We start from the raw sequence: 16,297 nt of genomic DNA, 5'->3' as shown, positions 1-16,297 counted from the left end.
GCCAGACACCACTCACCCTCCGGGTTACAAAAAGGCTTGAAAGCAGCCTAACGAAGGAACCCGCGGAGCCGCTTCCAGATTCGCCTCTGGAGAGGCTCTGAGTCGTGGACATGCACCTTCACCCTGCAGAGCAGTACATGGCCCCCAATCTCTCTATTAATAATTAGTTACTTGGAAACTCTGCTCTCATCGGACTTTGGTTACAATTGTGCTCGCGTAGAGGATTTGGAAGCAGCAAGGAAATGAATGCAGCAAAGCAGGACACGAACCTTCATCAGGATACCTACTGCCTTCAGGATCTTGACACGCAGAATAGGTTTCCTGCGTACGGGGCATACGGGATTTGGCCGGCAGGGCTTGCATAAGGGCAGGGAGAAGCTGTGCAGCACCACCCCGCTCATCCCTCCCAAAAGCCTCACACGTGCCTGTGGCACTTCTTACTCTATTTTAATTCTTTATGTTCTTTGCATCACAGAATAACACAAAGCCTTCCCTCATCTCTACCACAGAAGATACTTCCTCTATTTAAAAAAAAAATACATGTATATATTTGCACGAATTTAAAGTTTCTGTTTAAACACGTTGCATGCACAAAATACTAACCACACACCTCAGTACTTAAATGGCCAGGACAAATTCTTATAACCAAGAAAAGGTCAGTCGTGCTGTGAACAACAGCCACTGAGTATATTTAAGTACATTCATTTGAACTTGTATCGCTGCAGATTTTCAATGACTAATTATTGGCAGTGCCAAGGTAATTACTAGTGATTGGTGCATGTAAAGACTGGAATTGTGTTGGAAAAATTAAGAGATATGTATGGCATGATAAACTGATCTTATTCAACTTAACTTTTATTTCAGTATTATACATCACACGGAAGAAAGGAGGAAAAAAATAATCACAACTCCATAAAGGAGAGGAAAAATTAAGCTAAAAAAAATTTCTGAGCTATTAATCTTTCCTAATAATGAAGTACTTCTGGATGACTTCTAAAACTCACTTTCATTTCGATGCTTCATTTGTTTTAATCTGGGAGATAATTAGAGGGAAATCAAACCCATCTCCACAGCAGAATATTTACCTGAGATGCAGCTCAGACTTCTCAGTATTTCCCCTGTGTATTCAAACTCAGTGTTACACATATCGTTAAAACTTTACTTAATGTCCATTACTTAATTAGTATCGAAACTAGAGCCTACAATGTTTGCTGCTGGTTAGCTGTCAGAACAGGAATTGTTTCAGATTTTTTTTCTATTACTAGGCCAAATTTTGTTTTCCCTGCTGCCAGGTGCAATTAGACTACCAAACGTATTTCAGTGGATAGGTAACTACTGTCCAGCTTTCCTCCTCCAGTCAATTATTTAGTTATGATCCTTGGCCTGCAAACAGAGGAACGGTGCCGTTCCTCCGCAGTTACTGGTAACAGTGTTTGCAGAGGGAATGGGGGAGCACACGTTAGAACTGGTTGAAATGCACTGAAACGAGGGAGAGGCAGGACATGAAACGAAAGCATTGCAAAACCTTTGCTAGCAAAGCCCAGGCAAAAGCAACTGGTGCTCAGTTCCTCTCTCAAATGCTTTTACTTTGGTGTAAATCTCTATAGGTGATCAGAATGAGGTCCTTTACTTGATCTTGTCTCTCTCAAGGAATTCCACGCACCATCCCCAGTTCAATAAAAAGAACTTGGAAGTAGAAGGAGTGAATCTCAGCTAAACAGGCGGGCAGTTGTCACGCCTGAGTTCCCATATATCCACACAAAAAGCAGCATATCGCCCTTTGCAGCAAGAAATAGGATTGACTTATGGTGAAGAAGACACATAGATATTCATCAATAAGATGCTCTGTTGACCAGATTATCCTGAAAAAAAAGCTGCATCACTGATGAATTCTTGCTGTGAAGAGCCAATGGTTTATCTCATCACTGACTAATCCCGTTATAAATTATTTAGTACTCAAAATGTATCAGAGAGGAATCCTCAGCTGAATATGTGTTCCACACACACCGGCGTTCTCCAGGAATTTACTTGTAATTATCATTTGCCTTTTTTCCATATCTAATATGTAGTTAATGAATGCCTGACATAACTTCAGCATAAAAAAAAAAAAAGACATCACTACATAATTACAGGTTAAAAAATGATCTTTTTTCAGCTCCATACACTGAAGTAATCTTAAGGCTGAAGGTTAAGTACAGGCAACACACGGTATAGATTGCTTTGCAAGACATTCTGTGTACCGACCACAGCAACCTCTATCTGCGGCACTGCCTCTGAAAGAAGAGTTTGTTCTTATAACAATATTACAATAATACAGAACTTGTAAGTATTATCAGTCATGTCTTGTTCATGGGACTCCGTCTACAAAAGGACAGCAAGTTTGCCCTTGAAATCATTATGGAACATGAATAACGTATTTAAGCTTGCCACAAAGTGCCAAGAGAAGAACAAAATCAATATTCTAGTACGGAGGCAGGTCTATAAGCAAGAATTTCTAGGGACAAAAAAATAAATCTCCCTTTCATGTGTCCAAGGAACTGTTTAAAACAAGGTCCTTCATCAAAAAACAAAATAGTAATTTCTCTCAGCCTGATCCCACCACAAGCATTTCTGTGCAAGCTGCTTCAGGCAGTTCCTCTCATTTCTAGATCATAGATTTAACTATGTTTATTATCACAGATCAAGGAAGCAATTTCTAAATACAATATTCATACTTTTCAGCTCCAATGGGGCAATTCATTCAGAGTAATTTGTGACTTTCATGCAAATTAATATACACATTTACATCTCATGTCTGTTTTGAATAAAAAAGAGGCCTCGAGTAAAAGTACAAATAAATAAACCTGAGTTACTAAATTGTTTGCACCAGTTGTGAATCAAAGGTAAGCTGTTCCAGGGGAACTGATAAAGCCTGATTTACTGTCAGTTTGTGGACCTTTTCAGCTCCTTGAGCCAGAGCACTTGCATGGCTCCTCCCACACTTCGGCCGTTCCTGTGAGAAAGGAGCACGTGAAGTGGTCGGTGCTGAGCTGTGAGGGTGCCATTCGGTGGACTTGCTGCTAATAAACAGAAAGTACAATGAATTGGGTTTTTTCCCTGACCTTCCCCTGGCAGATCCTCAAATCCAAGTGCTCTTTTTGTACCATGCCACCAATTAATGTCCTACAAGCTTTTTTCAAAGAGTTAACACTGTGGATGTAAAAGTAGCCACACAGTCGGGAACTCATTGTCCTGGATAAACGAACATAACTGGGAAAAAATATTTCACTTTTATAATTATTGCAAGGCACTAATGCAAAACACAAAGAAAGTCAACAGACTTACTGGATATCTTTTCTCTTTTTTTTCTGAGGGTCCACTAGACGAAGAGTATCTCTGATAACAGCTACTTTCACTTCTTCATCAACGGGGCTTGGAACATTTTCAAATACTCCAGGAGAAAGCTTTAAATTGCAAGCGGATACAATTATTCAGAACTAAGGGTTATTTATTCCACATTTGCTCAAACTTCACGTGTGTCTTATGTTTTAAATACACAATGATAAATTATGGAATACTTCTTTAAGAATACACAAATACTTTAACATTTTCAATATGATATTACAGCCATTTTTGGCAAATTTCTCTAGTAAATTGAAATATTAAAAAAAAATTGTTGCCAATGTTACCATTTATATTATATATACAAACATGAAAAAATTATTAGCAATCCCCTAAACACAATTAAGTCAACTGCAGGGGATGATGAATAAATGTATTTATGACAAAAATGATGGAGAGCTTTTACAATTCCAATAAGTCATATTTCCTGTGTATAAGATTAGCAATGATTTCAAAGCAGAAAATTACAGAGAACCTTGGAGATTTCACGTTAGCAGACAGCTTTCATCTCTCAAACAAGAAAAAAGACCAGAAAAGCAAACCTAAACAATTTCATTCCAATATCGCTATCATGTTGAGAGGCCTTACCTCTTGCTCATGTTCTATTCTCATGCTGGGGTTTGCATTTACTTCTAGTAACATGGGCTTCAAGTTTTTCATCAGGAGAATGTCAAACCCTAAAATCTGCGCATAACAAGGAATATGTTACTTCCATTCTACTCACGGCATTCTCCTAGAGAACGCAATGTCATCCAAATGTCAACATTCAGGAGAAAGAAACATTTGAAGGACAAAAGAGAAATAACTGAGAAATACACTATAGTGCTGAATAATTACCAAAACCATTTGTCTTCGATACTAATGGCTTCTTTCACCTTACCCCCATCTCTGCATCCGTCAACATGGACACCTGGGACAAGCAGGTCTTAAAACTGCCATCCTAAGAGCCGCATTAGGAAGCTGCAAAGCTTCATAGTTATAACATCTAGAAGATGGAAACTGGAGTGAATACTGCTACTAACGACTGATATCCATTTGCAATTCTCCATAGGTGTTGATGGCTAGTAGTAACATAGGTCAGGACACTGAGATCTGTATGGTAAAACTTGGGTGAGGAGAACCTAAGCTCCAAGCTCAGGCAATGCTACTGAGTGGATGCACTTCATTCAACTGGTGATCAGCAGCATAATTAGAGAAAGCTTTTAGAAAAGGAATTAAACATCCAGAAAATTAATCCATTAATAGAAATAACTGCATTCCTGGCAGAAATTCCAACCTACCTGGAAGCAAGTTGGCCCAGGCTTTCCTGCTGGTATGTCAGACTGATAGTAAACCTTCAGTTCTGGCGTCAGTGCAATAATTGTTTTAATCACCAGTGAAATTATATCCGACCACAGCTTTTTGACATCAGCTCCTCTGGAAGACAGTCTGCACAGAACGCTTGAAAAAGTCCTCTTGCTGCCAGTATTTACATTGTCAGAATGGATGAAGTTCCCGCTATGGATATTTAGTGAGTAGTTGGTTAAGTGCATAAAAACCTGGTGCAAATTTTTTAGAGTGGGTTCTTGATAGGGCTCTGTACAAAACCTAGAAAGTCCGTCTTTGGCTATATAAATTTCTAAGGGCTCTAAAGATTTCAGTAAGACATAAAGACGAATGTCAAATTTCAGTTTGTCAACAAGCAGTGGTTTGCAAATATATTCCTGGACCACAGCTGGCCGGCTCTGGATGCTTCCCGTCAGTCTGATGTCACTTGGGTCTTTAATGAGGTAGATTCCATCCCCCTGGCACCCTCCATCAGGTTTCACAATAAAAGTGGGCTTCCAGGATGGATCACTGTCTTTCATCATACGAACCTAGAAGGAAAAGAATTACACTGAAAGACACTAACTGAGGGGAAGAAGGGCTGATACTATGAAAGCCAACAAATTGCATTCATAAACAAAATAAATAAAAATAACATGATCACATCACTATAGTAGTAAACACCGTGCAATAAAGGTAGAAGATAAACAGTGCTGACAGGCACAAAGACAAACAAAAAAGCATGAGTGGGGAATTACTAGTACAGATAAAAGGTCATTTTATTTTACAAGCCGTTGTATAAATGATTTCAGGAACTTGGTTTTAGTGTTACGTACCAATTTAGAGAATGAAATGCTGTATATCTCATGGGATCCTTTTTATTAGTCACTAATGTCTATGAAACTACAAAGTTAAGCTTTCAAGCTGCATTTTGAACGACTGACAAAGAGAATCATTAACCTAAGGAAAGGCCCCTTATTTATTGAGGTACGAATGCAGACGAACAGTACCAGAAGAAGGAGAGATTAAGTAAAAATTTGGCACCAATAATACCTTTTTCCATCATTGAATTATTTTTCACAATCGGATACCCAGTGTTAGTAAAACTAAGGAATACTGAGCCATGTACAGATATTAAGCAAATACTACAAATTTACTAAACCTAGCATAGAGTTTATGCCTCAGTTGCTACCTACTGCCATTCCCCAAGACGAAGGGGTTTCTAAATTATGCCAGAATTCCCCTCAGGCCTGACACGCAATTACTACCTTTCTATCCAATGCAAGATAAAGAAAATTCTATGACGATTTCAACAACTCTTCGCAGTGGCTTTGATTTGTATTAGGAAGATCTGTTCATAGCACATGACAAATCAGATGCTTTCTTTAGATGTACCTAATGTGAAATTAGGACAAGGAGGGAAATTGGTGGGGAATTTGATGGTGTCTAGTACCAAATCAAAACCTTCGCTGCATCTACAAAGCACTCCACGCCTGGCCTGTCGTTTCCTCAAGCTGGTGCCCATGCTCAATCTGCTCAGACGTTCACTGCTGCTGCGCTGGGTCAGTGCGAAACACAGTGCGCTCTAGTGTACGAGCCTGCAAACAACCAACACCCACAGCCAGGCAGCATAATGCATTTTAATATGCAAAAATGCTTCGAAAAGTCACCACACAAGATACAGTTCACTTCTTTCACAGAGAAATGCTTCCAGTTCGCAGGTTTCTAAGAATGTGATGTCAAATAATTTAACTGGTTAGCAGTAAAGAGTAATAGAATCATTCTGGAAGACATTTTTTTTCCAAAAGAGACACATTGACAATTGAACTCACTAGGTATGGGGTGACGGGAGATGCCCCCATTAGAAAGGAAATAGCAGGTAAGAAATTTTGACACCTGCTAACACTCTGTGAGCATGTGTATAAAGATCATCAAGACACAGAAACGGCAAGAAAAAGGAGAAAGGAAGAGAAAAAAAAAAAAAAAAAGCAAAGGTTAGCAAGCCAGTACCTTGCCGTATCAATTTCTTTCCATTGCTTGCAGTGCCTTGCCATGAAAGATCTCTGTTAAAGTCAACTTTAATACTCGGTAAGAATGCCGCTGGAGGACTATATGACCTACTTCTGTATTATTTACAGCAGCATGCACCTCGATACTCGGGTACCCAGTTCTCTTGCTGCTTTGCGGATACCCATGAGTACAGTCTAAGCCAGGATACCCATACCTTGAAGTTTTTTCCACACTGTGCCCTAGATTCTTGGGGCATGCAACAGAAAGGGTTTATCACAAATAGAAATTATGATGACAGTGACAGGGAAGTATCTGTGCTTTATCAGAACCTAACCGCCCTACAGAATCCCAGATGTGGCCTTAGTACGATGAAACACAAAAGGAAATTATAGAGAATTACAGGATTATAGAGAGGTGTCTGCATCCTCACATAGAAAGGGAGAAGACTAAAAAGGAAAAAAAAAGTTATAAACCTCAGATCTAGATCCAAAAGTCTCAAAGGCAGTTGAATCTGAACTTTTTGCTCAGTCCCACTGTCATTTCTACACACTGACATCAGCCGCTTCATTTCTGGGGCATAAACAGGCCTTGGCACTATAACAGACAACAGCCTGTTACAGACAACAGCTTCTTGGAAGCCACAATAGATATCTTTGACGTTTGGGGTTTTAACAAACTAATGGAAGTTACATAAAGTAGCAGGAAAAAAAAAAAAAAGAAAAAAAAAGAGAATCGGTTATTTTCTCTGTGAGAAAATGAGATATTCCCACCTGGAACAGATTGTTAATAGTTGGCAGTCCAAAACCTGATTATTGTATTAAGGTTGTTTTGGCCTTTGAACATGTTAAACTGATACATTCCTTGAGCATGTTTGGAGGATAATGTCATTCCCGACTGGATACAGTGAGTCAGAATTAAACATGGCACCAATAACCAACCGCTGGATTCAAATCCGTGCTTTTGTAAACAGCGTATATTCACGCAAAACTCTCTCTCAAAAAAAAATCAGTATAATTAGGGACCTTTTTACATCAGAAAAAAAGAGCAATTATACCATCTAAATTGCCTATAAAGCTCATATTCCCAAGAAGCAAACCTAAACTTTGCAAGCTTCAATGCATTTATTTGAGGACACAAAGAAATCCAGAAGACGGTAACTCGGTCACTGTAAGGGCCTAACACACCTGCTGAATATCCGATCTTTCATGTTACATGCCTATCTCCCAATGCCTAAATAAAATTTAGTTTATTTATTACTTGTATAGCAAAAGTAAGAATGGCAGAGATTTGTATGCCTCAGTTAGTAGAAGTGAAATTGAGAAAGAAAGGAAGTCAGGAAGGACTTAGAGTTATCTTAGATTAATTTTTAAACCTATTCATAAAATACGGCATGTTTTACAACATGTAGCAAAGGAAAGAATATGAGCTTGTTTAAGCCAGTGAATTTACATGTCTTAGCCTTCAGAAGGAAAGGATGAAAAAAGCAGCTACCTGAGGTACGGGCTGACTGAAAACCCATCTGCCATCTCTCCAAATCCCGCCAGCACCAGTGGTGCTCAGTGCTATCGGAAGCTGTTTAGCAAGTGGAGCGCCAATATCGTGATCCAACTGGCACGTACCAAGAACAGAAAGAAAACCCAGGGGAAGCAGTATTAATTGGCGACTGGTTTGGAGGTCAAGGACTGAGCAAGCAGTGGGAAATGAACTGGCGCGGTAGCCTCTCGGGCAGCCCTTTAAGTTGATGGTAAACCAACAGGACCCTGGTGAGGAACCCTCTGTAGCTCCCCCAGCTCTACTGCTGTTCTCTGCATGTAGATGAAGTCCCTATGGGTGTAAATACAGTAGCACTGCATTCACAGATCTTTAGGAGGAAGGAAACCGTTAGAGCACAAATTGTAATTTATCAAAAAGCAACTATCCACTGCATTCACAGATCTTTAGGAGGAAGGAAACAAATTGTAATTTATCAAAAAGCAACTATAAAATCCAGGTTTCAATGAAGAGATGCTGAAGGACTGTAGCTCATGAAACTCCTAACAGCGCTGGCACAGTAAGCCCTAACAAAGAAAGCAGCTAAGGAAAACGCAGGATGCAGGCTAACACATCTATCAGCTACTCATGGGGTTCAGAAGAATAAAGCACTTAACATCGCTTCTTTTCAAAACAGAGGGATGTCACCGTACAGACCACTTTTTCCTTGTATTCACACGTTTTACGGCACCAGGCCTGCAGCTGCTATTCTCTCCATCCAGCCAGACATGTGCTGAACGAAGTCGGTGGTCCGGTTTTACACAGGCCTGTGGCTCACCAGCAACAACTGGAGATTGACTTTAAGAAGCCTGAGGATACGAGCTAACGAAGGGAAAACGATCGATTGCGCTGGCACTGCAGAATGAGAGAGAAAAAATTAGCACGCAGGAAAAGGCTGAGCACTGGTCAGATCATTGTGATTTTCGGCCAGCACCCTCTGCCGTGACTGTGTTCGGCTGCTGACCCACAAAGAGGGGCCAGCTCTGCCAGCAGCCACATTCCCAAGCCTGAGGGACTTCTGGCTCCATCCTATCCAGTTATTTATTTCACTGAGAATCACACTGCTAAAAACCTTCCTACTAGCTACAGCACAAATCCAAGATGAATTATTTAGACTAGGATTTTTCTCGTGGACAAGTGTTACTAACTCAGTTCAGTGATCCTTCTTCAAACTAGGTCACTTTGAGGGATAAAACGCCACAATGGAGATCAGATTTATATAAATGGCGTGTGGATAAATAGGTCCAAGTAGATCAGCAGGCCTAGATGTGCAAAGGAGGAAAGTAGGATTTATGCCCTAGTCTTTTTACAACTAAAGAATCATCTTCCCCTGACTAGGGGAGTCTCTCTGGTTCACACGTTGTTAAAGTCAACATCCCAGAAAGATACTCGGTTAATCTTAAACCTCCATGACTGAACACACCCTATAATGACTCCAGTTGTATGTACCAAGTGCCAATCACGGTCTACTATGGCAGAAAGTAATAAAAAACCTGTGTGAAACCAGCCGGGGCAATCTGCCTCCCATTCCCACGTCTGTTGTTCATGCCTCAGGCTCCTTCTGCTCTGCTACAGCAGCACCTTTTCAGAAAAGATCATGCTTTCTGGGGACTATTGCTAGAGAGGCAACAGCAACCGGCTTTTGAAGTCCTGCGTTTTAACAACCATTGGCCTCATAGATCTCATATTTAACTCTTTCCATTTAGCTGGAAAGGAAATCATTTTCTCTATCATTTCCTAGTCCATTTTTTGACGGACTAGTCTATCAGATCTTATACATGGCAGATGAAGATGGTGGGGAAAGGAGGAACAGCAATTCAGAGTCAGTTTTTCAGCAGCTTGACTGTCTTGAGGAAAGCAGTTGGTTTCTTGATCTTCAAGGAAATTTCTGACAGTCGTCTTCAAATTCTCCACAATCCCCTCAACTATATTCTTTCGAATTCTCATTATGAGGAGGCTTGTCCAGACTTAGAAAAGTCAGTCATGTAGGAAAATTAGTTCATATGAAATGAGATATTTCTGTGTACTTCGCTTGACAGAAGGAAATTATCTTCAAAAACACGTTAACCATTTACAGTCAACAGCAAGAAGAGAATATGATGGCTAATGGTATGAAAATCTGATCCAGTTGCAGGTTTGCCTTTCATGAGGAAACACAGGCTGAATTAATATAGTGTTCTGAAAAAAATGCATATAATGGGCTATAAGATTTGACAGCAGAAGGACTAGAATATTCATATCTATGCCTAAGAGGTATCAAAAAGCTGAAAACCTGATTAAACCACAAAAAAATATGCTGGGCTGGAAATTAGACTGTCCAAATTAGATTCTTATTAAAAATTAATCATGCTAGGCCTATTCATCATCATCCCAGACAACACAAAGAAGGCAGTGTGAGAGCAATCAAGATCCTGGTTTGAGTCACAAGCTAGTTACTTTTCAGAAATTGGAATTTCCTATTAGAAATAAGTTCTTATCACACAGATTCCAACAGATTCCTCTCTGTTAGTGAAGGGGTGATTACTGTAGCACCTGAGAGATTTCCTTGTCTGTAATTCATCTTCTGTTACAGTGACACTAAGGTACAAATGTTTTAGAAGGTAAAAAATAGGTGAATATTGAAAATAGGTAAATCTGTATTTTCTTAGTATATTAACTTGCAAGCCCTTATTAAAAATACCTATCACCATTTCAGTTTAAGATGACTGACACTAAGGGAACTACCATTTTGTTGGCATTTCCCAATATGAAGCTCATCCCCAACAAACTTAGGAGTGCAGCTCTCCCATCAATTGCTGGCTAATTAATGTTAGATTAGCTGCAGTGTTTTCTACCTGGACTTAGGGATGGGCAAAAGTGGGAAAAGCTGACAGCATTTGTTTTAGTTTTTGATACAAAGGTATGATCACAGTTCACGATCACGTCTACAGAAGTGAGGCATAGTAAGAATATTTGAGAGAGAAATTGTTCTGAAATGTTGCAGTGCTTCAGGAGGAGGCAGCGAGACTGAAATTCTCAAGGAGTTCCTTCTTTCAGCAGTCATTTCTATTGCAGGCAAAATCTCATCAGTCTTCATTTCTCAGTCCAGCCCTTTGCGACAAAATCCTATACCACAAAGAGCACCAAACATCAGCTCATGTCTGACCTATACCTACACTGAGACAGAATTTGTGACTTTTGGTAATTAACTACGCCCTAAAGGACTGGAGTACTAGTAATAGTGAAGGTACAGCAACTAAGTTTCAGCATGACACATCCAGAGCTACGCACTTATATCTGCAGCCCGTGATAATACGGCTTTACTTCCACGTACCAGAGATGGCTACATCGTCTTTTGCTCAGAGGTACACATGACCTTTACATATTCAGGTGTACGCCAGTTCCTATAGTGGTACATCTAACATGCAGGTACCACCAATGCTGTATTGTACTTGTTTGTGAATAAGCTGAAAATTCAGGCTCAGAGAGCTGACAATTTCAGCAGCATTAGGATCCCTCCGCTGTAAAGCAAACAGAACCACATATGAACAAACAAACAACAGAAAAGACCAGAGAGCTCCTGCTGAGAGCTCATGAAACTGCAAGTGAAAACTGTTCCGAACCCTTTATGGTTCACAGTGGATTTGGAATTTTTTGGTTTGTGTTTTTTCTTGTTTTGGAGGGGTTACATTACAAACTCGTGTTAAGTAGAACATAAACTCTGACAACATAAAATCTAATGTTTGATAACAAGAACTATGCTTTTCTCAAACACAGATGGAAGAACATATGCAAAGGAAACTCCTAGGAGTGTGTTACTGGACATCTGTTATACTTGGAACAAAAAACCCGAATCGTTTTCACTCCAGTAACCATTCAACCAGAGAAAAGTATTTATTTGCAGTGCCACCTGCTGACAGCGTGCGGGTCTGTGCGTTTAACCCGATGTACAGACCGCGCCGCTCCGCTAAGCAGAGCTTTGTAACCGAGGCAGGCACGATTCCCAGGAGAGTCATCGCTAGGACCCCAGCACACCATTTTGAAAGTTTACTTCCAAGTTATTTGCACTTATCTACCTGTCATTGCCAAATTGATTGGATAATTTATGCTCCTTTTACAACTTGGTCTTACATCCAAAGCAATAAGGCTGAAGTACTGTTGGGATTTTATTCATTTTTACCGTTACTAGCAGTGCCACAGCAGTCACCCAGCACACTTGAAGAGTATATATTAAAAGATGTTCATGGATTTAATTGGATTGTGGATATGGTAATTATCCAAAAAGTAACACATAGTATAGAAGTCTGTTAAAGTCCATACCTTTTTCTCTCACTTTTCCAAGCAGAGGATACTGTAGAATACAAGAATGCACTGGGCGAGTCAGGCAGGGTTAAAACAAACACATACAATATTTTTTAAATATTTGTAATAACAGAACCAAACACCAACACACAGCATCACTTTTTTTTCAAACAAGCTGAAAAAGAATGGCATTTTATTACGTTCTGAATATTTAAACAACACAACAGCCTGACAAGAGATTCAAACAAACAATTATGCAGGAAGATGGGAATGTATTTAACAACACACAGCACAAAATGTCCTTTTGAAGGCGTTGCATAGAACAGGCTGGATGGACTAAAAAGACTTCAGCAACAATGAATCTGGTGAAGTACCACACTCCTCACACAGTACTGAAACCTTCTCGGCCCTCGGTAGAATATACAGAGAAAGGGCTTATGGGTCTACCATGTTTAATTTTCAGACATCTCTTCTGGCATTGCAGAGAAGCATAACTGGTTTTAAGTTTATTCTAGAACATAACAAATAAAAGCAGTTCATCCAGACTATGTCTGATCTCAGGCAAATTGAAAACGATGTCATCCACAGCACCCAAGCGTGATTTTAAATAATCTGGTAGGTATGAAAAAACTAAAGAATGACAGGGCAACAATATCCAACAAGTTACACTATTCTGAGAGTAAAAGTAATCTACCTCAGCCACAAAGAGGGGAAATTCTTCTGGCAGAATCCATGATCGAGGATAGAAGTTATATTCAAGAGGAAATAGATCTTGCATGGTTCGCACTGCCCGACTCAGTGTAATTTTACGTACCATCTCCGTCATGCCTAAGAAAAGAATAGACAGTGCCTAAAAATGATGAAAAATCCAGGCTGAAGTCTCATCTCAAAAGTAAATTGTTATACGATTACTCATCCTACTGGTAAGGCGCTCTAGTCATTGCTTTCAAAGCTGAAAACCTTTTAAAATCTGACAAAATATTTGTAGCATTCCCCTGTCATATTTCATACAGTATGTATTACTGTATTATATTAGAAAAAATTAATTATCAAAAATACAGCTCAGAATAATAGAGAGAAAGCTTTAGTCAAATAGTAACTGGTGTCTTCGCCATAATCCAAAAGTATTGCCCTAGCCTGCTATCATTCCAGGAACAGCAAAAAATGTCATTTAAATATAATCAACCAGTTTGTGTTTACTTTGCATTCATTTAAGTAACAACATCAGAAATAACAGGTTATTTTGTGAGCAGTCAAACTTAGCTGCTTTCCTGCAGCTTTGAATCTCATGCTCGGATCATGCCGTGTCCAGATCTGCATGAGCTCCGGCAGAAGCTTTTCCCAAGGTCGGGGCATTCAGGGTTATTCTCATGTTGTTCATATGCTTTCAGATATTACAGCTTTTAAGGTTCATGCTGCAGTTTCTTTCTCAGTGGGAACATCCGTGGGCTTCTTTCCTACACGGTCAGCACATTTCCACAAAACCTACAGGAACTCAGTGGTCTGTGACTGCAAACCTCTGTTGAGTGCAGTTGATTTTGGCCAGGAGGTTCCAACAGTACAAGGAGGACAGAAAGTGATGGGGAACACACACCCATTTGCTGAAGACCTATTTCCACCGGGAACGTGACTAAAAAGCTATTTTTATGGAAAAGTTTCGAAGTCTTCCTAAGGACCAACCCTTTAAGATTCTTTGAATCTCTCACAAGAAAAGCACCAAGATCTCTTCTTCCAGAAGAAGAATTTAGGAAAACCCATCATCAAGTTAGCGCAATGTTCCTGGAAATCAGGTCTAGTTCTGAAGGACTCTGGTTTTGACAGCTGGGCAGGCCACTTGCTTACGACGTGGAAGCCAGAATTCAGAGGAGGTAACATTCATCTAACACAGATTTAAACCACCAGAAAACTACACCATCTGATACTTGCCTGTGAACTTCCCACAGACAGGAGAAAGTCAGGGTAAATAAAGCATAAAGTTCGATATCTGGGGGTTCTTATTCTCACAGCATACTAACAGCAGCAATAAATCTGAAGTAAAGGGCTTAGATAAGTCAATACCTAAGCTCTTAGCTCTTATTTAGAGAGATCTCAACAGGGATTAAATGAGAAAAGAGGGAGCTTAAAGAAGTAGAAGAGTCATCATAAGATGAGGGCTGACATGAACTCTTCAATATTAAAAAATCCATTTGAGGAACTTCACTTCAAGCTTCTCCCCGAGATAGGCCAGAGCACGCAACAAGAGAGATTCTTTCCAATTTGAATCAAAACCAAATCTGAAGATACAGCACTGTTATCAATGCTAGATAACAGACAATATTCGTATACTTCACTTAAATTATAGCCTAACTCTTCTTATTTCTCCTAAACTCATACATATGAAGTATTCTTTTCATCAAAAACATTTTCCCTCCAAAACAGATTTCAGTTCAGAAAATGTTCGAGATGCCCATTCTGATGTTCTTACCCCCCAATCAGCAATCACCTACCCAAACCGGTAATATGCTAAAAATACTATCAGCCGATTAGGCAGATAATTCCCATTAGAAAACAGTAAACCACAGAAACAGTTAAAATAAGTTCAAAGCATGTGTTTAAACTAGAAACAGAAGTAAGGTACCTGGAAACTTGTTGACTTGACCTGAGAATATATCGTTATCATGAAATGATACCCCATGCCAATAGATATCGCAGGGCAAGCGTCTGCCAAAAGGAAACTGGAAAAGAAACAGGAGACAAGTTTTGAAGCAAACTGGCAATACCCATTCATTCCTTACTTTTCTAAATGCTCATATTAAGCATAAACCATTCAAGAACAGCCTTCTGACTGTCAAAAGAAAACATGCTCTGTATTTTGGTTGCAAACCTAAGAATATTTTGCTCAGTTCAAGACTGTAAAGTTCAAGATGTTAACAAACTGTGAAGGGTTTCTCAAACTAAAAACAAATGACTGAGAGGTGTGATCTGTCCCGAGAAACTCCGAGCTTGTTATCAACCACAATTAAGGCATGACTCATTTGTAATTTAAAATACTATTACAGGGAATAAAATTTCATTAAGCAGAACTGAATTCCAGCACATGAAGGCGCAGCAATAGCAAGCGCTACAGCTGGGCACTAAACAAACTCTGACAGTGTTTTGGGTTGGATTTTTTTCCTCCCCAGTTTAAGGGGTGATAAGCAACCATCAAGGGAAAAAAGCAGGCGAGGTGGTAGAGGAATTGTCATTACTGGCGGTTCCTAAATCAACTCCTGTTCTGAAAAAGCTCACCGTTTAATGCCAAGAGTCTCACGGCTTATATTTGTGCTCCCCTTCCGCAGCTTGGCAACCCAAATCCCTTCCCCAGATTGCACCCGTACCCAGGTGGCCCTTCGCCCCCAACCACGCGGCATCTCCACGTGCTCCCAGTCCAGCATGAGCCCGAAACATTTCTGCTCCCTAGGGCTTTATTTGATGGAATACATGCAGTTAGTAATACTGCTGTAAAGTAATAGTAGTTGTAACTGCAAAGCGCTTTCTGAGCATGCTGATTTACGTTGGTGTCCAAGCTGCAAAAAATATGAAATGGATATTCAAAGCAAGATATCTAAGTGAAATAACTGTATCATGCATTTTTATATATTGTTATATGTATTAATTTATACAGTATTAATTCCTTTCTGGTATTAATAGCCTGTTATTAAAATAGAAGCTTACAATTTAATTAATCGTTTGTTGAGCGTATGTATTTCAACTATTAAGGATTAAGGCAATTATTTCAACAATATTAAGTATTCCAACAACTTAAGAGCTG

At 39.6% G+C, this 16,297-nt stretch overlaps 1 protein-coding gene across 1 annotated transcript in view; it reads right to left on the bottom strand.

The window, feature by feature from the left end:
• The window catches only part of TTLL11 (tubulin tyrosine ligase like 11), a 44,134-nt gene extending 28,214 nt beyond the window's left edge, over positions 1-15,920 (bottom strand). The window contains exons 1-6 of the mRNA XM_009648847.2: positions 15,864-15,920; positions 15,125-15,221; positions 13,202-13,335; positions 4,662-5,237; positions 3,970-4,065; positions 3,325-3,443 (exon numbers count right to left, since the gene is read on the bottom strand). Of these exons, the coding sequence (XP_009647142.1) occupies positions 3,325-3,443; positions 3,970-4,065; positions 4,662-5,237; positions 13,202-13,335; positions 15,125-15,221; positions 15,864-15,920 (1,079 nt within the window). The remainder of the gene's footprint in view (positions 1-3,324; positions 3,444-3,969; positions 4,066-4,661; positions 5,238-13,201; positions 13,336-15,124; positions 15,222-15,863) is intronic.
• Positions 15,921-16,297: the final 377 nt, after the last annotated feature.

This window comes from Egretta garzetta, unplaced genomic scaffold (genome assembly GCF_000687185.1).
Source record: "Egretta garzetta isolate BGI_Z169 unplaced genomic scaffold, ASM68718v1 scaffold211, whole genome shotgun sequence".
NCBI lineage: Eukaryota > Metazoa > Chordata > Aves > Pelecaniformes > Ardeidae > Egretta > Egretta garzetta.
The sequence above is the reverse complement of the archived record's forward strand: the minus strand, read 5'-3'. Positions and strand labels throughout refer to the sequence as shown.